This window comes from Ruditapes philippinarum, unplaced genomic scaffold, assembly GCF_026571515.1.
Source record: "Ruditapes philippinarum isolate M1 unplaced genomic scaffold, ASM2657151v2 ctg10217_1_1_1_1, whole genome shotgun sequence".
Lineage (NCBI taxonomy): Eukaryota > Metazoa > Mollusca > Bivalvia > Venerida > Veneridae > Ruditapes > Ruditapes philippinarum.
The window spans coordinates 21402-43668 of record NW_026856366.1 but is presented as its reverse complement, the minus strand read 5'-3'; the positions used below and the strand labels follow the sequence as shown (position 1 = coordinate 43668).

At 31.5% G+C, this 22267-nt stretch overlaps 1 protein-coding gene across 1 annotated transcript in view; it reads right to left on the bottom strand.

The window, feature by feature from the left end:
* Positions 1 to 1634: 1634 nt before the first annotated feature.
* LOC132746300 (uncharacterized) overlaps positions 1635 to 22267 on the bottom strand; it is a 32432-nt gene continuing 11799 nt past the window's right edge. Inside the window, exons 4-17 of the mRNA XM_060735406.1 lie at positions 20660 to 20737; positions 19958 to 20082; positions 18617 to 18686; positions 18054 to 18086; positions 9618 to 9662; positions 9177 to 9280; positions 7735 to 7850; positions 6798 to 6895; positions 5341 to 5507; positions 4208 to 4348; positions 3622 to 3778; positions 3160 to 3359; positions 2446 to 2650; positions 1635 to 1857 (exon numbers count right to left, since the gene is read on the bottom strand). Coding sequence (XP_060591389.1) covers positions 1643 to 1857; positions 2446 to 2650; positions 3160 to 3359; positions 3622 to 3778; positions 4208 to 4348; positions 5341 to 5507; positions 6798 to 6895; positions 7735 to 7850; positions 9177 to 9280; positions 9618 to 9662; positions 18054 to 18086; positions 18617 to 18686; positions 19958 to 20082; positions 20660 to 20737 — 1754 coding nt within the window. The 3' untranslated portion in view covers positions 1635 to 1642. The remainder of the gene's footprint in view (positions 1858 to 2445; positions 2651 to 3159; positions 3360 to 3621; positions 3779 to 4207; positions 4349 to 5340; positions 5508 to 6797; positions 6896 to 7734; positions 7851 to 9176; positions 9281 to 9617; positions 9663 to 18053; positions 18087 to 18616; positions 18687 to 19957; positions 20083 to 20659; positions 20738 to 22267) is intronic.

Sequence of the window (22267 nt, the reverse complement as noted above, 5' to 3'; positions counted from 1 at the left end):
GCAACTTTTTCCTTTTAGTTATGATATTCTCCTAATCCGCATTTAGATATAGTCCGGTTACAGAAAAATTATATTTGATAAATTTCACTTATGGTTAATCAGAATATAATCATCTGCTATAATTACAGTAAATCACTTGAAAGCATGAAATAAGGATTACTTAATGCATAATCGGTACAGTTTAATACTGTTCTTTGAATAGTCTCCTTTTGCCTTTATTGTATGTTGTTACTCCGTTTTGCTCCTTTCGTTTGCGTGCCAACGTCTTTAAATATTACTTTGCTCCCGATAATTTGTCCGCCATTTAATTCCCGCCACACACATATTTATGCGCTTTTCGTGATATTATTAAAATATTAACCCAGGTAAACTGCAAGTGATTAACCAAATTATGATCATAAAGGTTTATTTTTATGAGATTTTATCTTCGTTTGACTCGTTTACATTACTTACATGTACCTTTTGACAAAAAAATATATGGTTACTTATATAAACTAAAAGATATTTTTTTGTCTCTTCTTTGTCTCTGCCCGCCCATATGGTTTATTTCCGGTGGCGATGGTAAACAAACGCAGACACACACTTTTTGTCACATTTTAAATTTGTAAAAACTATTCATACGTTTATGATAATAACAAAAGAAGGAACATGTGACAGTGGAATGAATAAGAAAATATTCTCGATTTAAAAGGAACATAGATAAAAAAACAGAACAAATGAAAAACGCATTATAATTATGTACATCTCATAACATGAAGGTGATTTTTTTTCAATGCCAGTTAACCTGCTGCTATGAATTAGGGCTGCTCTACCGATTGAGCTATTGTAACATTAATAAAATATCAGTAAAAGGAGAAGCAACATTTTATTTACATATGTAGCATTGAAACTGACTGTTCCGTACTACAAATAAATATGAAGAAACTTCTATTTATCAAAATTGAATTATAACATGTAGAGAATAGGTCAGCTTTGATGCAGGTTGAACTTACTATATAAATGCCAGTTTTAAACCGGAATACTAAGATATGACATAATTTCCTAATATATATTGAGCAGCAAAAGAAAATAAAAAAGTATTTTTTATACAAAGTACACATTTGTTCTACCCGCAACCAACTGATCTACTTGCAAGCAGTTAACGGTAGTGTTTATAATTAAAGTCAATATTAATACAAAATAAAACGTTGAAACAGTTTAAAATGACATCTAGACGAGCATGACAAATACTTTACCAGATGATTTTGTCGTACAAGACATGTATTAATCTTCTAGTTCCATTTAAATGTACTAGCCTATGTTGAAATTTTATCATTTGATTTAATTTTATTTCAAAAAACGACTATCAAAAAACGAACGACTAAATACAATGTGAGGAATAGTAGCGTTAAACATCATCTATTTCATCAATACCACATGTTCAAATTCTTATATATATTCTTTTTAAAGGAAAATATATATAGAAGTGTTGCCAGTTAATCCTGACATTAACTATATGGAAGTGTTGCCAGTTTATCCTGACTTTAACTGAATTCTTAATGCTTCCTAGCATCTATAAATATAAAAAATATTAACAATGCATATTTTACTAAAATGATACGAAACAATGGAAATAATGGTAACCTCATAAATGATTAAAACATCACATACCTATTGGACAGACAATATAAAAGTCTATAAATTCAATCTGGATTCTGTGATGATAGCGAGCTTGAATTCTAAATCTTTCTTCAAAATTTTCAAATGGAATATTTAAAATCGACATTGACGTAAGTATCATTTCTGGATTTGTACATGCTTCATTCCTGCCCTGGCTCCAATCTACACTTGAAGCGATGGACAAACACGCTGGGATATCTAGGAAAAAAGTAATTCGAGCAATTCAAGTGCCTTGAGATATAAATATGCTTCAAAATTTGCAACAAATAAAAAAGATAAACTCATGAAACAGTTTTTGAATTTAATTATCCCTCAAATACTTTTTTCAAACATTTAAACAGCTTAAAGGTAAGGATTATATAGCAGACCTTATTTTACAAAACAACTGAATACTTATTTGACTGTATCTACCAACTAAAATATATTGTGTCTGTAAGACAACCATGTTGTCAATTTATTCAAAAGTAATACAAAAATAATTGTATAATTATACAATATACAGAATGTATATAAGTAATGCCGCCGAAGGACTGAAAGCTCCAGTGAACTTAAATAAGCAAAATCAAAATGATTTAAAAAATAAGTCTTTATGATTCAACATTTTTATATATGCAAAGGGTATTATATTAAATCTATAAACGACGCACTTAAGCTTTTAACTATATCACATACATTAAAACCAACAAAAAATGTAACTGAATATAAATTGCTTCATGAAAGGCTTTGATAATTCAAATAATCGATATATAGAAACGTTTATTAGGAAAGAATGCCTACAAAACCTACCTTCTTCATTAACAACTGCACGGAATGAACTTCCCCTAAATGTATTAAAGCACGGCTGAAAGGTGAGTAGAACAAGAGTCCTATATGTTTCAACAATAAATATTCTTTTGTTAAAATTTGTTTTGATCTGAACGCCCTTCAATCGCTCCCGTAAGTCTGTCCCTATTACAAGCGTATCTTCACAATCATTGTTATTATCTCGCGTCTGAAATGAGAATGATTTGATATTTTTGTATTTTGTATACTTTTGATGCACTTACATCGAGTTCAATTATTATAATCGCATTAACACGTTATTTTAAGAAATACACACTAAATTTATGATCAATAGATCTAAGTTCCTAAACATTGAAAAAAATAAATGATTACAAATAGTATTTATTCAAACATTATATGTATTCGTTTAGCATTGTGTTTCTGTGGTGACTGTAAATAAAACACATTTGTTTATTACAGACCTTTTAATAAATATAGCATAAACTTCATGCATTTTGCACACGCGCACTCAGTCAAACAAACATTTGACTGCGAACACTCACCTAGCTTCTAAAATTTTGTCTTTTTATATTCAGTAATAACAAATTTAAAAAGGTCAAAGTGCGACATATACCTTACATAATTTTTGAGTTTAGATAAGAAGTGATGAAGAAGAAAAGTAAATGTTTTAATATTCTTGAATCGAATGAATAATCATTAATACTTATATATCCTTACAATTTGGTTTAATGTGACGTTTGTGAAGATTAGTCTCACATAGTGCTCATGTTTAAAATCTATTATCCATGTATAACTGTAGCCACTTCCTGTCAGAAAAGGATAGCCAATAGACATTATTAATGAAGGCTTTTGGACATACAGTGCGTTCGTTGTCATCGTCTTATAATTTTTAAAACTAGGAAAGAGTTCTGTTGAATCTGAAAAACAAATGTTTTATTTGTTCCCTTAAAAGTCAATATGAAAGGAATTCAAAGCTGAAAGCAAACCGATTTTCAGACCTCCGAAAGTATCGTTAGATGCGGGGTGTGAAAGTCTCTTCTTTAATTTGATTAACATTCATTTTGGATTTTTCTACCGGTAATATTTTTTCATTTATGACATTTTCATTTACACGGTATATGAATATCATATAAATATAGTGTGCATTACTCCGATCATAATACATGTTTGTATATTTACCTGATAGTTTGCATCCATGGATTTCGAATCGTAGACATAGTTGATCTACCTCATGACTTCCATTTAATTGTAGCATTATAAAACGAGCTGTAACTGCGTTTTGAAGAAAACATGAATGTTGCAGTCCAGACGTTAATTTGTCGACATCAATTGTAAACTGTTAAAGTCAATAATTTTTATATTAATATACTAAGAAAAATACAAATGCGTCTACCAACACTGACACCAAAAGCAAAAAAAAACGTATATTGAAGGCTTATTATTATACATCATATGGATAATAATGATTCAAATAAAATGATTTCAGAGATAATCTAAGACTTCTATTATTTACAACAATTAAATAATGGTTTGACATACTTATACGTATTAATATGACAAATAATTGAAAACAAGATTAAGAAATTCTCTTCTTTTTTCAAACCAAAAATGTCTTGACTAAAAGTGAAAATATTTGAATATTTTATTATATCTGTTGCTATTAGTGACAAATTTAAGTTAAACTAGTTTTGTACCAGTCTTTCTCTACTTGCTTACAATCTTGTTTGCATAAACTATTTTTGAACTTTTTGCCAAACTACAATACCTTTACGTCGGACATGCTTAAGTTATCCATTTGATTTCCATATAAGAGATGGAAAGACTCCCAATAAGCATTCGAATATACCTCTTCTGACATTGGAAACAAAGTCACCCCTTCAATTTTTGTTTCTGATCTCATGTCAACCTAAAGTCACAAACATATGAATAGAGTGTTCTGACCAATTTTGTTAGCGATACATTGTTATACAATTTCACCATTTAATGTTTTAAAATAAATCAAAGACTTTCCATAGTGGTATTTTTTGTCTTAACCCATTACTTCATGAGCATTTTGTGAAAAAATGGCTGTTTTCATTGAAAAACTTCTCGTTGCAAGTTCAAATTGATATGAAACTATAAAAAGCATTCAATACTATTCAAACTTGGCACAAATGTTGACTGGACCATAGCCTATGTAACCGCATACTCAATCTTAAATTTCCTGTTACCATGGAAACGAGGAAACATCTCAAAATTGCCAAAAAACACTATTTTGCGTTAGTTTTTCCTTTAAAACTGATTTTAAAGTGCTACCACTTCTCAATGGACTCAGATAAAGTCAAAGGCTTTTCAGTGTTGGTTTAACGTTACCTTAAGGTCAACCTGGGGCCATTTTAGCCTCTCATAAGTCCAAATTTTTCTTGGAGATGAGGGGATCTGTTGACCCCTTTCAAAACCCTAAACAGAAGGGGGCACATTCCCCTCTGGTACCCCCTTGATGTATCTATTTCATATCCGAAAAAGTGATCACTTTTTTGAACACCATTTCTCAAACGAAAACAATTGTTTCGTGTTTTAATAGGGCATTTGTTTACTATCTGAGGCCTCAAAAAGGAGGGGAGGGTGTTAAAAAGGCGTGAAAAGACGTCTATATGAAGTAATGGGTTAAATGGTTAAAACCTGAACTGTCCTTTACTGCTTAACTTGTGGATTGGTAATTCCACTTGTGGCTATGCTGATCTTAAAAATGCTAGCCACATGACGTCATTGTTAAACAAAAAGTTATGTGAATATGATTATTATGCTACGAAATTTAATTTATAAATGTACGCATTTTTGTTGCGTATACTCTGAAGCTTGAAAGTAATGACGGAAACTCGTTTGAAAATACATAAATATTGAATATAATTTTCAAACCATGATCCAAGGATTTGCATCTATCATTTTGTCAATGCACCAACCAGCAGAAGAAGGCCTTGCTTTGAATGGTGGGTTACGTTTTGAGAATGATGAGGCAAAAATTTGATCATTTTGAATGCTTCCATCTCTCATTCCAAGATCTTCATTACACATTTCTCCATCCACTGTCAATATGAATATTGCGTTCATGTGATGAAATATAAAACATCCCCACTAAGATTATCAAATCATTATGTTTTGTGTTTATAAATGTAGGCAATATCCACAAGGTATTGTATTTAGATTTTATGTTATATAATATATGAAGGTCAATAAAAGTTCATGTGAATCGATAAGTATATAAGAAACCGGTCGACACAACTTTATTTTGACACTCAGTTACCTTATCCTTTCCCGATTCGCTACATGCTTGAACTAATGTTATGACCTAAATATGTAACGATGCTGTCATTAAAAGAAATATGACAGAACACAGGAAGAAATTTAATTATATATATTAAAATTGTCCGCTTGCAGAAGTAAGAAATGAGAGAAGTGTCCTGAAACAACTAGCAGTATTTTCTGAATACAAGATGCAACACTCTGAAACATTAAAGAAGTGGTTGTAATGTAAAGAGTGATAAAATAATAACTTGAGACTTATTAGTTTAGGGAATCTGTTTACTATACTATTTTAATTACGTGATTGAAACTACAAAGAGCTGCATGGTGGATGCCGCATTTTCTCTTGTAGACTCAGGGAGACAAGCGGATAGTGATCAGCCTATATAGTTGCTTAAAAAGGTGAAAATTTGCTAGCACATATTGTAGTCATTGACAAACCTGGGATTGGATCGTTTTTTTTCTTCAACAGAATTAAAGCTCCACAGTAGTAAATGGCACTCTCCAAAATACCAAGACTAGAACAACTGTTCCGTAGTATGAACAATTTAAAAAGCATAAATGTATTTGCGCTTGGTGTTACATCCACTCACAAAATTATTGAAGGGCAGATATATATGCGTTTATAAAATATTTGTAAGAATAAGAACTTTTTCCAATGATACACCACACATCCCTCGAACTCATCATGACACGCAGCTTATTTTGCACAACAGTGCAACGTGCCATTAATAAGTTAAGGCGTCGTTTCAAAAATGAATATGAGTGAATATAATGTTGCTAAACACAGTGCCTATTCACCCATGATGTTTTATTTTGACTATAACTTGTTCTAAAAATTAATAATTACTCATGTGAGAAAATTCGTTACGGTAATTAAGATGAACTCTTTGATGCAGTGAACAGGAAAGTGCAGTCTTACAACTGGCATTTTTGTCATTGCAATAGAAATAGTTTTTGAATGAATGTACCCTCATTAATCCTACAATACACACAAGGTTAGTAGAAAATTTTGTTTTGATGGAACAACATTCACTTTTACCAGGAAAGTTTTAGGAAGTAAGAATACTTACAAGATTTAATACCATCTATGTATATATGGAATGATTTTTTGTTAAACCACTCTGTGGAATGTTCAATGCCCAAGACAATATAACGGGCACGGAAAGGACTGTAATAAATTGGTACATTTTATATATTTAATACACATAATCATAACATGCTTGTAAATATGAATATACAACTTTGTGTATTATATTAATAAGATGCGTACAAATAGAATAAACTGAAACAACTAACGTGACATTTTGTTTAAAGGAAATATATTTATGATACAAACCCTATTTTATTTTTATGTTAGTCTGATTTTTTATCAATGTTGATCTTAAAAGTTCTTTCTTTCGTTGCATCAAAATTTCATTCATGACCTTGATACTGCTATTTGGAAAAAATATATTTTGCTTCATCTTTTTAGGTTTCGTGATCGAAATATCTTACAGAAACCTAAATGAATTTATATATAAAGTGCAGTGTACTGGCATGATTGTGACAAGCTTTGTCCATTATGCCACACTGTTATCATTATTATTATTGTTGTTGTTGTTGTTGATACTGCTGCTGTTTTCTTATACATCTATAAGAATATTTTCTACAACTCATCAAAGGCATATGACTTGCTTGAAATTTGTTTGGACAAAGTACGTAAATAGTAACGTCACCCCAAAATTTTAGTCAACACTGAGAACAGCCGACGTTCAGATGCTTTGATAATTAAATATAGCTATCGCCGATGATATTTCTTTTTGTGTAAGTACAAAATGAGAAGTGTACTGAAAGGTTGGTACTTGGACAGAAATTCTTATATGGAGTTTATGAATTTGTTAAATCGATAATTTAAATAAATACATAAATAAAGTACGATAAGCTAAAATTTCTCGACTACTTTGATTTATAAATAGAACAAAATCACCAGATATCTAATTGTAAGTTAATAAAACAGTATTACAGTACCTCAAATACACAAAAAATGTTGATCCTTGATTCGCGCAAACATAACTACACTTCAATCCTTTCTCAAATAGTAATTCCAATCTTTTCTCGTCGTGGAAGCATTGCGACACACTCGTCTGGAAGGAAATACTACTGTGACTTACAATTTGCCTTCATTTTACGTATAATCTTATTAAGAACGTTCTTTTTGGCTTTGCACCACAAATATAAAATATATTACAGACAGGAGCCAAATTTGGACACTTTATTTATATGACGAGATATTCATGACCAAAGTAGTGGTTGATTTAGTGTTTCAATGTCGCGTTGCAATGAAATCTTTCAATCCCTTGGGATATTCCATCCTTTATATTTTCTAGTAAGCCATTACTAAATGAAAGTAGTACTTCCTACTTAAGACAATACAATGATACACACTATCAGTAACCTGACCTTTACATTGTTTGCGCGATTAGAAGTCAAAACCATTTATCTGATAAAAAGATCTACTGTACATGTGTTCCGAGAAATCTTTTCGCGCTTTTTTTAGTTAGCGCTTTTCGTTGTGGATACACTTCCGTGAATGTTTAATATCCGCGAAAAAGTTGCGTGTAACAAATCCGCTAGCATTTTAAGTTCAACAACTTAGATTATCAATGTGTCATTTTGATGTACTATGATGTAGCTTACACAGCACATTTCATGGTAAAATTTTTATTTGCAAAACGGTCTTGCTAAAAGAACTTTTGTATCCATTATTTACAGATTAAATAAAATCATATAATACATGCATGTTATTGACTGTTGACATTCTTTGAATGAAGGTAATTTTACTCGACGTGTTATTGGTTGTTACATTAACAAAAGCAAATAATAATATTTACTGTTTATCATTACGGTTCAAATTTATTGAAATGAAACAATGAATTTCTTTTCAGATAGTAAGATCAATCATAAATCACACGATTCTTTTACTCGATGTTATTATTTTAAATGCAAATAATAACATTTGCATAGAAATAAGTCATCCGAATGCATTTTCATTTTTTTCTGATATCAAAGAATTATGACAGAATGGTATTTTATATCTTACATATAGATTGTTTATGGATACAATTTTTAAATTTTGTTAATATCGTATGTCTGAGCCTTGTCTTCCGATTATAGAGAGATCAAATACAGAAACCTATTTAGTTGTGTTTTTTCTCCCAACGACTTAATATTCGCAAAATTTGCGGGCACTATGATTGAGCGAACGTTTGTCTCCGCAAAAACGCCATCGTTGTAAAAAAAGCGATTTTTTTTGTGGATCGTTTCTATGAATACAGTAATTGTGGCATTGTAAAACTTATTTTAAAATAAAGGCAAGCCTATATCATTATATTTTAAGTATTTCTAAAATATTCTTAATATCTCAAATGTTTTACTTGCAATTACAAATGAATGCGTTCAATCAATCTCACCTGACGAGGGATTCCATCACTGGATACAATTGCAATGCTATATACCTTTATTGAACGTCGCAGGTCAAAGTGGTACATAGCCTCTTTGACTTGATTTGGATTTCCTAAAATTGAAACTGAATTGTAAATATATCATTTATATAAATTATATCAAACTCGATTATTTCAATCTCGTTCCTAAAACGAAACAAAATACAATACATCAAACATTCAAACGATTCGACTTTATATACTTTTGTTTTGAGGGATACTAAAGGCTTCACACTTGGCTGTTTAATATTTTTATCTAACTGCTTAGATATTTTCCTTGAAATTGTATTTTGAAATCAATAATTGGCTGTCCTATACCGTAATGTTTTCATGTCAGATATTTAGCATTTGTGTTCTTATTCTACTTATCACACATTTTTTTTTGCATCAAAGTAAATGTTAAAGTCATACCATTTACACCCGAAAGAATGCGAAAATCAAAGTCCAACACCAACTCTGTAAAAACAATTGATATATAGATATTACTTTGTTTAATATTATTTCATATTTAGGAATATATCACGCTCTCTGACAATTTGCGAATACGCATTCACAACATAAGCACAAAGTGTTTAAAATAGGAACAAAGAGTGATTGAAACAGACGTCAGTGACAAGGCTGTCCAAAACTCAATGCTTTTTATTATCGTATCAATTCATCAGGGTCATGGTCCTTAATAATGTCTCTGCCGTTTTGATACAATTTATTCCTCGAGTACATTGTGCAAAAATATTTTTATCTTGAGCACGCTGGGCGAATGTTATATAGCGTAACACAATCAACAAAATTAATAAACATTCCATAATTGCACACCCATGTTTGTTCTCCTAAATTTATACCTTCTATAAAATGCATATATAACGGTGCCTCAAAAATGACATACTATACAGTTTTTTATGTCATTAATAACATTTCGTAAAAACATAAAATATTCGTTATTATAACGAAATAACATTTCTTAAAAAAAAATCAAAATAATATTTCGTAAAAACGAAATAATATTTGTACAACGAAATAAAAATTTGTAAAAACGAAATAATATTCTGTGTACAAACGAAATAACAGTTTACAAAATTGGTTTACAATCTTGTACAGCTCTTGTAACGAAATGCTTTTCTTTGTCTCTACGAAATATTATTTTGTTTTTACGAAGTATTATTTCTTAAATACATAATGATATTCCGTAAAAACACGAAATAAAAAATGTGTCACGGGTGTCTGTTTAGTGGCAACGTCTGAAATTGTGGATGGTATTCCTAAAGAGCCATATAAATATGAAGTCCATTTAAAGTACGTAACAACTTGGGTGAATTTTATCCATTAAATTGATCCGGATGAATATATTTCTTCATATGAAAATTCATTTTCTTTTCCTATGAAAATGATATACAGGTCTTACCGCTTGTATCAACCTAATGCGTCCTGACCCTGCTCAAATTGCGATTGAATGTCAACAAGGACTTTGGGCCATTGAGGTGTAACGATTAGTTTCTATTTTGTCTTTCTAAAGATGATTATCAGCTTATCTTTCTAAATAATAATACTTTAATTAACAACACGTGTGTATAAATTCAACAGACTATGATATTTTTATTTAACAACTTGGGCTTTATGTTGGGGTCGGGAAGGGTTTTGGGACAATGATTAAACATTGACATGAATTACTTTAATTATTTTACCATAAGATATTTTTTTGTAAACTGACATAAAATGAAGTAACAATTCATAGTTGTACGTCAACAAAGTTGTATTTCAAGTTGATCTGGATTATTTTTTCCATTTCACACCATGACACTGAACATCACATTTAATCGCTAACAGCATCATAAATACTTTCATTCTTTGTAACTGAAGTTTCATGAGATGACCTTTACTTACGATTTTCTAATTTCTGGTCCCTTATCTCTGAATGGCCATTACTTATTACTTGTTGTTTATATTTTCATTTTGTAATTGATTATAATAACAATATTTCTTGATCTTATTTACTTCGTCATAGAACTTACACGTGATTTTTGAAATATATGAATTCACGTAACTGAATGAGAAGAAATTGATATGAAGTCTTATGTTATAGCATAGTGTTGTTTAACTTCAGTCATAAAAAGAGCGTAACAAGAAAAAAATTGATATTTATATTACAGGAATAAGACATATCTTTGATATAAAATATATTGTCAGATATGAGTTATTTGCCCTGTGTTTGAATTAATTCAATTTAATGAAATAATCAAAAACAGCTTATGTGATAACAAATAACAAAATAAAATAAAAAAAAATTGTGGTTTGCTTGCAATTGTGTTTAGTAAATCATATTTTGAGGGGTTTTGTGTTGCAGCAAATTGGAGTAAAATTGATGTGATTTCCATATCAATACTTATTTTGGACCGGTAATAATGATTTATGACAAAAGCTTTAATTTAAGTTTAATTAAGAATAATTTTGGGTTTCTTAGCTAACCCGAGGATACAAACAAATAATCTTTTTACAACTAAATCTTCGAAAATTAGCGGAACGGGTACGCTTTTTTAAGTACCAGATAACATCTATGAAGTCGTTGTTGAGTAGAATATTGAAATACATATACTAGTTAAGCCTAGAAAATACAAGACATTTTGTGCTATATCTTAAAACCAACTAATTTATTTTAGAAATTTGACCGTTACACTTATATAAGATGTGGTAAGCTTTAATTGTCATTATTTTTGTCTACAAATCATTGTATATTGTTTGATATTAAAATACATTCAAATATATAGCAAGTTTATATGCATATATTGTGAATACATTCCGTCATTGTACAACGACAGAGGACAGTATATCGCACATAACCATCCTTGATAATTGCTTTAGTGATTGCACTTACATTTGAAGCTGTTTATGCGGAAATATTTCCATATTTAACAGCCGCCTAAATGAAATATGCCGAAAAAGTCAGGGATATAGCAACCCGCCGCTGTTGCATTTTGCATTTTAAGTTTAATTATCATACATTTTATGTAATTCAAATGAATGACGAACACAGTTTGGACCATATATAAATATTTTATTTCATAATGTGAACTCTTAACATGACATCTTATATTTTAATATGCGAAACCGCCTTTTAAATTGTACTGGTCAAATATCAGAATAATTGATAATGTATTTGAGAGTATATGTATTTCGTAACATTTTATGTCACTAGCTGTCATGATAAATACTGGTCTAAAATCCAGTAGAGCAGTTCGAATTGTGGAGTTGACTCGTACAATTTGAACACTTATATAGTATTAAAATGTGAAACATATGTGCGTTTTCTTGCTACTATACAACACGACCAGGACTAGCGTGGCAAACTAATGACACACAGTTTCGCTTACTGAAATCTCAGATGGGCATGCCTTGGGATACAATTCATTATGAACTTTAGTTAAAGGCATGCACCGATCCAGCTCCATATGTGCAGTCAAACTCCCGGTCCTTTCGTTCAGAGCAATTCAAATCAAATAGACGATGGAACTTATCAAAACCTGCCCAGCCCCTGTCGAAGGTTTGGCCAAATACATGCTGGCCTTACAATAGACAATACTGCAGATCATCTAACTGCACTTTAACCCATGTCTGTGGTTTCTGTAAAGGTACCAACCATGCAGGCGAGTGCCAATATCGAGACAGAGAGCATGCAGCTCAATCCCTCCTAGGTCAAAACCAAGGGAAACAACCCAACTTTACCAAACAACATTCTGTCAAATATGTGCAGAAGCCAACTTCCAACACAGTCTGGCCGTTATGGGTTGGTTTATTGACAACCCATTTGTGGTGGTTTTCACTGCCAGATATGTCGGAAAATTACCATACTCTTGTTCACATTATACTTATGGCTTAATAAAGCCCAACTATTAATTGAATAACAGGGTTGTTTTTTATTTCTCCAAACAAGCTTCAATTGAGTTTTGATGGTTGTCGCAGTCAATATAAATGTATTTTATGTGTCATAAAGTTATTTATATGCATGACTACAAAATTCTTAATATACAGTTGACTCTCAATAAGTCAAAATCGCTTTTCTCAAAATTCCGCGTTAGTCGAAGAATTTATAAAGTCCCGTCAAATTTCCTTCTTTATCTTTGTATTTTAACTCCGCTTAGGTCAAATTTTGACTTACCGAGACTCCTGTTTAGTCGAAAAGAAAATTTGGTCCAGTCAAATAAAGTCCAACATATTTTCATCTCAATTAGTCGAAGTGTGAAAACAGACGACCGACATCAAGGTGAGATGTTGTCACTCGTGATTTACACGTTTCATAGTAATTTTTAATTGGTCATTATGTATTATTAACACGTCGTATAAGAGGATTTAATCCATTTCAGCACTTAATTGGTTTTAACAGTTAGATAACTAAATTAAAATTTAATTACATTTCTTTAAGAAAGGTGACTCGTGCCAGTATGACGGGTGTTAGTCAAATAACAGCCTAGGTATCGATGTGTGTTATCAACGTAAATAACATTTGTACAATTAATGTTCCGTCATTTTGCATACATTAATTTGTACTTCCGGTTCACGATAGTTGCTACTTTCGTTTTCGTTCGATGATCAATTAAATCAAATATAATTGTGTGTTTCTGTTTCACTATTTATATACATGTATTAAATTTCAAATAATATATTTCTATTCATTTACTTTTTGTGGTTGTAAGTGATAAACCGTCATATCAACGGTTAAATATTGCAGCATTGCCGCTAACAACAATAATAAAAACTACTTCTTTGCACATTTAATCAGGCACATGTATATACATGTACGACTGTCAACGTAATGGCGGCAGTTCCACGTTACTCGAATTTCGTTTCTCTCGAATTAAAATGCCCAGTCCCTTGGATTTCGAGTAACTGAGAGTCAACTGTATATGTTATGCAGGTAGAGGTCCGCATACTGATGTTTCGTTGCCGACTTATAAACGGTGCATTAAAAATTATCCTACGTCATTTCGCGTACATCAGTGACAAAAAACTTGCAATTGCTTTGCCACCCTCCCACCGCTACTATATAAAGTACAGCATTACGGTTTGCAGATGAATGATTTTGTAAATAAATGCTTAATTTTTCTAATCATGACGGTTTTTTCCCTGCCAGACATGTCAAAAATTAACCATACTTTTGTTCAAATTATACTTATGGCTTAGGCGGTTTTTTTCCTGGCCGATATGTCAAAAAATTATCATACTATTGTTCATAATATACTTATGGCCTAATAAAGCCTAAATATCAATCTAATTACAGGGGTGTTTATTATTTCTCAATACAAGCTTCAAATTAGTTTTTGGTGGTTGTCGAAGTTAATATAAAAATATGATGCGATAGATTTTGAATATTGTTGACGTGCTTAAGTTCTTGTTATTCTCTTGATATATTTCAACCTAGATTTCAACCTAGAGCAGACAGACGTTCACATTCCTTGTATGCTGATTTTGATATACAAACCCACTATAAAAATCTTTAAAAACGAGAACACTCGGTAGAATCAAAAAGCTATATCTTACAATTTAGGAAGTGGACAAATGTAATAGTTGTGAAATCGCCTGAGACATAAATAACTCGTATGGTTACATAGTTGAAAGGATAATTCTACTCTGCATGTCAGCGAATGGAGAGTCAATTGTTGGCTATAGTCTTTGATTGCAACATCTTTTGCACCGATTTTCTGGACTCAGGAATCAAGTTTTTAAGAATTACACTTGGCACAAGTTTTACAATTAATCGAATTTAACAAGATCTAGACAAGAGTAACTACTTTTTCAGAAGATAATGAAGCTGTCACAACAAGAAATTAATTTTGTAGGTATCATATTAGGAAAAAAGCATTCCAAATGTTATGTTTCTTCTGTTTATTCTCAAAACTCTCATGAGCCAACACCTTTGTTGAATCTTGCAGGAATTACAGGACAGCTCTGATAAAAACACGATAGTGTTTGTCACATAAAATATGGACCTCCGGCTAGTAAAAATAGACAAAAACGTAATCCTTCAAGAGAGCAAATACTGGCAACATTGGAGAATAAAGCAGGCTCGGTCAAATGTAGAAGTAGGAATACTGGAACCACTTAGCTAGACAATAAAGGGACTAGAAATTTCACAAACAAAAAAATAATGTCATTCCTAACGATCTCTAATATAAGGTGAATAGCTATAGATCAGATGGAAACAAAATGTGTGGTAGGAGTTCTTAACTAGAAATATAAAGACAAAGAGTTAAAAAGCACCACCAGATTCTATCTTGACTTATAAGTTTTAGCCGTTCACTCAGCATGATCCTCAAAAGTAGAGCAATTAAGATGACTGCCATGCCAGTAATGCCCTGACCCAATATCGCTTTACAGCCATTTTAATATGACACATGTCCCTTTTATGAATGGCATGCTGCTGCACATTAAACTTTGCTTTCTATGGTCACCTCTCTCATTCAAATAGAGTCCAGAGTTGATGTTTGTTGGAAAGGTGCCAATGTTTATTTTTCCTTATGCTTGCGTTAATATCACAATGCCAATTCAGCTGATTCTTTTCCACGATCGATAGTGCCAGATAATTTTAATTCAGTGTCGGAACCTCTTATATCTTGTACTTGTTTGAAAAGATACTTCATGGGCTGTAAAATTTAAATAAGTTGCATCTCGAAGAGTCGAAAATTTCTTTCTATATTAGATTGTACTTCAGAGAAAGCTTAATTATAAGGCCTATGTATGTACAACCTTTGCAGGTCAGTGCAGCTCAAGAAATTGTTCGTTATAGTAATTACATTTCATATGGCGTATCAGAGGATAACGAGACCAGTAACGTTTTAATGATTGTGAACAACTTTGTTAAAGTTGAGCCTGGTTGGTCCCTTAATATATTATGATGTTATCATCAATAGAAGAAGGTCTTCTGCAAGATGTATGTTCGTTAAGTGGACCTTAAAATGAAAGTGCTTTTGTTTGGCAGTCACGTGGCGTTTGTACTACATTTTATACGGCGTATGAAATATAAATATTTTGTTGAAATATCATCCAAACTTTACAAGACTTACCAGTTCATTGTACCAAGTCTTACTATTATATAGAAACCGGGTGTGTGCTATCTGTAATCTGACCCGAAATGAAACAGATCATACAATAATATCACTTGGACACGATCTGCCATTTTGGATCATGATATCAAATAATTACCTATTGGTGATGTCTTTGGATAATAAAATATAATTTACTTAATCAAATAAACGAAAACCTTAATTTTTTAAACTGACCTTCCGGTCAAAAAAGAACTAGTTGATAGACGAATAAACATCTTGCTGAAAGAATATGGGTACAAGAGTATATAAAGTAAAATATGGTAAGTTTTGACCGTCAAGGGCTCGTTAATCTAAAAGTAGAGAGAAACATTAGTATTTTGGGAGACGCATAAATGGAAAACTTAAACTAGCAAACAGAAGTTTCTTAAACTAGCATGATGAAATAGAATCACGATTGAACAAACCTTCGGAACCACTTTCTAAATATTGCAGTCATCTCCCCTCAAAGTGATTTTTTTAACTTTCAGGTCAGTTCAAATGGTCCAATTTGTATGGCCAGACTTTATCAATTGTCATTACCGTTTGCACTCCAATTATGTATTGCACAATGGTTTAATTAAATCAGCGCGGATAAAAAAAACATTTACAATTCCAATGCGAGAACAATGACATCAATTTATGTTGTATAAATTCCCATTCTTATCTTGTTTTTATTTTTATAATGCTCGATGAAGGTTCGGTGAATATCATTTTCTTCAACTTATTAAGCAACATTACAATTTATTGCAACGAAAGTGAAGTTCGGCACACATGTATATAATACGTATCCGTAAGGATATATCACCAACTGTAACGCTAAGATGCAAAAAATGTGAAATATAGCATTTTTCTGGTCTGTCTTTTTGTCATAAAACTGAGTAATGTATGATAATATGGAAGTAAACAAGCTGGTGTATTGTTTGTGAAAAAAATGCAATTATTACCCCCCCCCCCCCCAAAAAAAAATTTTTGTTGGTATATTAAAAAAGGCGTGTATTGAGACTTGACGCAAATAAAATAATGGTTTAAGTAGAGATACAAGTATTACAAGGCCTGGTTATTAAAAGGGCACAAAATGTCTTCGACAACAACCCTAAAAACTTAAATGTTGTGAACGTTATTTTGATTAAGACACTCAATGCAACTCTTGTAATCAAAATGACAAAAAAGCCAAATGCCGGTTAAGCAAGAAAATGAGCATGCTTTATTACATGTATTAAAATCAAAATGTTGAATGAAACTTCTACATCGATTAAAAGCTGCGACTCGAATGTTTAAAGAAAACACGTCATTTTTAGATTGAAACTATAGTGCCGCGGAAAGATCAAATTGTGTGTTTTGCACTGCTTAAGGTAGTATTGAAATAATAAATTAAGCTTGGAAAATATGAGTTGATATTATGTGTGCCGCCATTCGACTTCTTATCATTTCCGGCGTCATAAGTTACGTGGGATGGCCAACTTCCTCTAAACCAAAATCAGTAAGACGGATGAAGCATTTTCTGAATACTTATAAGCTTGAATTTTAGGGAACTTTATCATGTTACATCCTTTCCTATAAGCATTACATATTTAACTATTACCATGCTACATATCTTTAATGGCCCTGTTAATCTAATAGTCTTGTTCATATTTTTATATTTAAAACAAAACATATAGACCGAATATGAAATGGTGGAATCCATGGGTATTACGGCATATCCTGAGCTGTACTGGTCGCATGGGTGAAACCGGTTGCTTCCAACATGTTAAACGTAGCAAATAAACATTTTACTTACGTGTTTCAAGCGGTCTTAGTGATCTCTGAACCACTGAAATAAATGTAACAAAGTACTAGGTTTCGGAAATTGGCATGAAACAAAAAAAATAAATACAATTTTAACCTAAAAAGACAAGAGTATTAAGTTTGTGGTACCTATCAATAACGAAAGTCAATATAAGAGGAGTGTCAAACTAAAAGTATTTAGATGGACGTCACATATTAGGTTGTTGTGTTAACGTTAATTGTCATCCTATGCATGTGTTAAAAATAAGCTTTCATTACTTTTGTAACGTGTAAATGAGTCGTTCATTAATAATTCTAAACACGACATAGGCACATTTAAAAATGTTCTGAAAACAACTGATGAAATCTCGCACACTTTGCCTTTAGACATGTTAGGTCTTGTGATATACTTAACTAAAGGTTTGCATGTGTATCATTTTTGGAATACTTTAAGCAATGTGTTGTAAGCTACGCTTACTTTATTTCACATTGCAATAGTACTTGTCTACAAGTGTTTATTAAGTTCAATTCAACTGCTTAATTGCATTGTTTATTTACAAAAAAGTTCTAACAAACCTGGTTCAATGCCGCAATACTTCTGTCCTTGGAGAGAATTTAATTTATCTGGGCAAGGTGTAGATTTGCTCTGTAAAATAATTGATCATTGAAAGTAAGTAAACAACCTTACTTGTGTTTTTCAGTTTGAACATATATGTCATTACTGTAACCAATAGATCATAATTAAACCAATACATTATTATTTAATATTGATATCTATTAAGTGTGCTGATATCTTGCCCCTCTAGGTCCGAATTTAGCTAATAACTTTAGATCGTTAATGTGAGAAGGCTATCGGAATGTGGGCGGTTCTACTCAGGTGCTCGCTCGGGTCTTCCTCCGCCAGTAGAGCTGGTGTTGTATAAGTTACTAAAATATGTTAGTTCTATATAATTACATTAGCCTTTTAAACACACCTGGATATTTCAAAATAGCTTAATTAAACATAAAAGATTTTTATATTGCGATTAAGTTATCGGAGAACTTTGTTTTCATTTATTAATTCAACAGGAAAGTTTTTCGGCGTTTGAAAGTAATGAATAATTGATTAATTTTGTAGAATAGGAATCGAGGGACCATGATTTGTTTACTGATTTGTTGTCAAATTAATCTGGAAATTAATCTTTATTTCGTGAATAATATCAATCGGCAACAACAATGAGTGATGAGAATGCGTAAAATGTTTTTAAAGCGTTTGCTCATTATCCTTGCTACATTTGGACCTGCTGACAAGTGACCACGAAAACTTTTAGTGTTGTTCATAAGATTTTGCTTTTATCTTGCTTCATATTACTCGAACTGCTTTTGACTATCATTTTACAAATCCAAATTCGAATGGTGAACCTATTAAAGTAACATCTCTAATTTGCGTTTTATAAATAACGTGCGATCGAAGTAAAATGTTGTTTTTTTATAGAAAAGTTTAAAATCTTTTATGCTTTAATTTTCCCTTTTTGGGCATTTCTATAAGAATGCTTTGTTAAATCTTGATTATAGCAAATTTAAAAAACAGCAACAAAAGTATGGTATGTATGAATACCTTGCATTACTGTAAGGTTACTTTAGAAGAGACCTTTATATACACGAATATGGATTAGCAGTGTACCACTAAAAGAGATTCTATTTGTCATTGATAAAGTAACCTTTACTCTTAATTTATTCTAATGATTTTGTTTCAGTACAATTGTATCTGCTTCACCATTTCTGTTTGATAGCACAAAAATCTTAGTTTTAATTATTTCATTAATTGCACTGAAAATTTTATTATTTATTAAAATATTCATATGGTGATAAAATACAAGGGTAAAATCAAAGTGCTGTGCAATCAATTAGAAGAGAATTTATTTACATTGCCATTACCTTTAAAACAATAAAGGACGTTTCTAACATTCTGTATGTAGCTTTATTTCCCCTTTTGTTTCTCTTCAAACTATTACCGATCTTTTTGCAGGTGCCTATTTCTAATATCTTTTCCTTTGCAATTTCTGAAATAGAAATGTAAAAGAAAACCAACACGCAAAGAAAAGCCATAAGAAAATTCACCTGTTCTTAATATATATATTGACAAAATTGCATACTTGATTAAATGCAAATGAATGTCATAATTATAGCAGTAAGCACAACTAATGAACAATTTACATTATTTTAGGAATAAAGTTTTTACACAAGAATAGCGCTAACCCTCCCTTTTTCGTGAATTCACACCTGCAGAAGCATTTGGACTGATTTAAACCTTCACACTGCGGACTACGGTTTTAAATGCGTTCAATAATCTGCAGATGTTTATGCAAGGACACAGGTGCATTAACTTTTTAATGTTAACACAAATAATAGATTTTATCCTGTTTTCGACAGTTGCTGGTGTTTGACAACGATCCTACTGTAAAAGGTTTGTCTGTAACATGATCAGATAAGCTTGAGAAATAAAATAATCTGAATCACTGAGTAACCCTAATGCTCTGAATGTTACATTAAGCAGCTGTTGTTCATGACAAAATGTTTTATGGACGTTAGCTGAAATTTTGTACTTTGTGGTAAAGTTATTAGGATAACAAGACATACCTTTTTCTGTTATATTTGGAATAGGTCCAAATGAATCATATTCAAGACAGGATTCTCGTATTGTGCTTTTTCTAAAACCTAGAATAAAATAATGTATTCACATTTGTCTGATTGTTTATTTTCCATTCGTACACTGAATGTACTTTTCAAGGTTTTGCGGGTTAAGATATAAAAAAAGGTAAAACAAATTTGTGAACAAAGGTCATCCAAGAGGAATACAGAACATAGCTTTTAAAGACACGTGGACATTATTTGGAGGTTATTTTGTTCTCTCTAACCAGTCAAGAGCTTTGAAGAGTGGTCTTCATTTACTGGGTGATCTCTATTCGAATGGGGCCTTTAACAGATGTTTGACTGTTCAAAAAAATATTTTCATCTTTATCGGAAACAGCTTAATCATGTCGAGTATTATATATATATATATATATATATATATATATATATATATATATATATATATATATATATATATATATATATATATATATATATATATATATATATATATATATATATATATATATATATATATATATATATTTAAAATGTTATAGCTATAGTATACATATTTACTAGAAAATCAGCCATTTCACGTCAATTTTCTTGAATAGTATGTTAAATGATCAAAAAGGTAGATTTACTTATTCTTGGTATAAGCAGCAAGTAGAAATACCATTGAATAACATGAACACAAGTATCGTTATGCTTCATATCCTAACGTGACTATGTTTTTTATTGACAGGGCCCAGAGCTGTATTTTGAATAATCATGAACACTCGATTGATAAGTGTCATGCATGTCATAAATAAATAAATAAACATATGCAGCAATGTTTTGCTTTAAGTCAGAATGGAACTGTGTTTGAAGGATGGAACAGCGGCATGTAAATCCCACCAGAGGTTTGATCTGTGAAAGCCAGAGATTTTTTCTCTTTTTAGTTCTGGTTGCCATTTTGTGCAGTGGAGCAGAGAATGCAGGCAATATGCACAACAAGGTTTGGTACTGATCCCTCCGGTGACAATTCATCAAATTCCTTACATTTTTTTTACCTGTGATGGGGCACGATTTTTTCTATTTTCTGCTCTGGACCCCATTTTGTACTTTGAAGAAAAACATGCAGGCTATATGAACAATAAGGGTTGGACATGATCACTCCTTTGAACTTTCGTCCAAATCCCGCCAGGAGTTTGACATGTGAAAGCCAGAATAGTTGTTTAGGTATGTCAGCCATTTTGTGTAGCGGGCCATATGCCAACTACGGTTCATATTGATAACTCCTGGCAAAAAAACATGTTTCCTAAAAAGTTTGGGAGACAGAAACATACCTCCCATTACATAACATATTTATCCACTCTCATAATTTAAGCTGTCAATCACTTTCCTTACCCAAGATCCTTACTGATCATATTTTACATGATACAACAAGAATTCTCATCATGTTAAGCAAGATTTATTAAGCCAACTTGCATGCAAGCGGTAAAGAATAGCGCACCAAAACATTTTATTGGTAAATGGATTCAGGATTCTGCCCACACTGTTTGGAGGGGGTGGGGCGATGATAGAAACTTAAATAGTGACGTGCCCATGAACACGAAAATATCATGAATT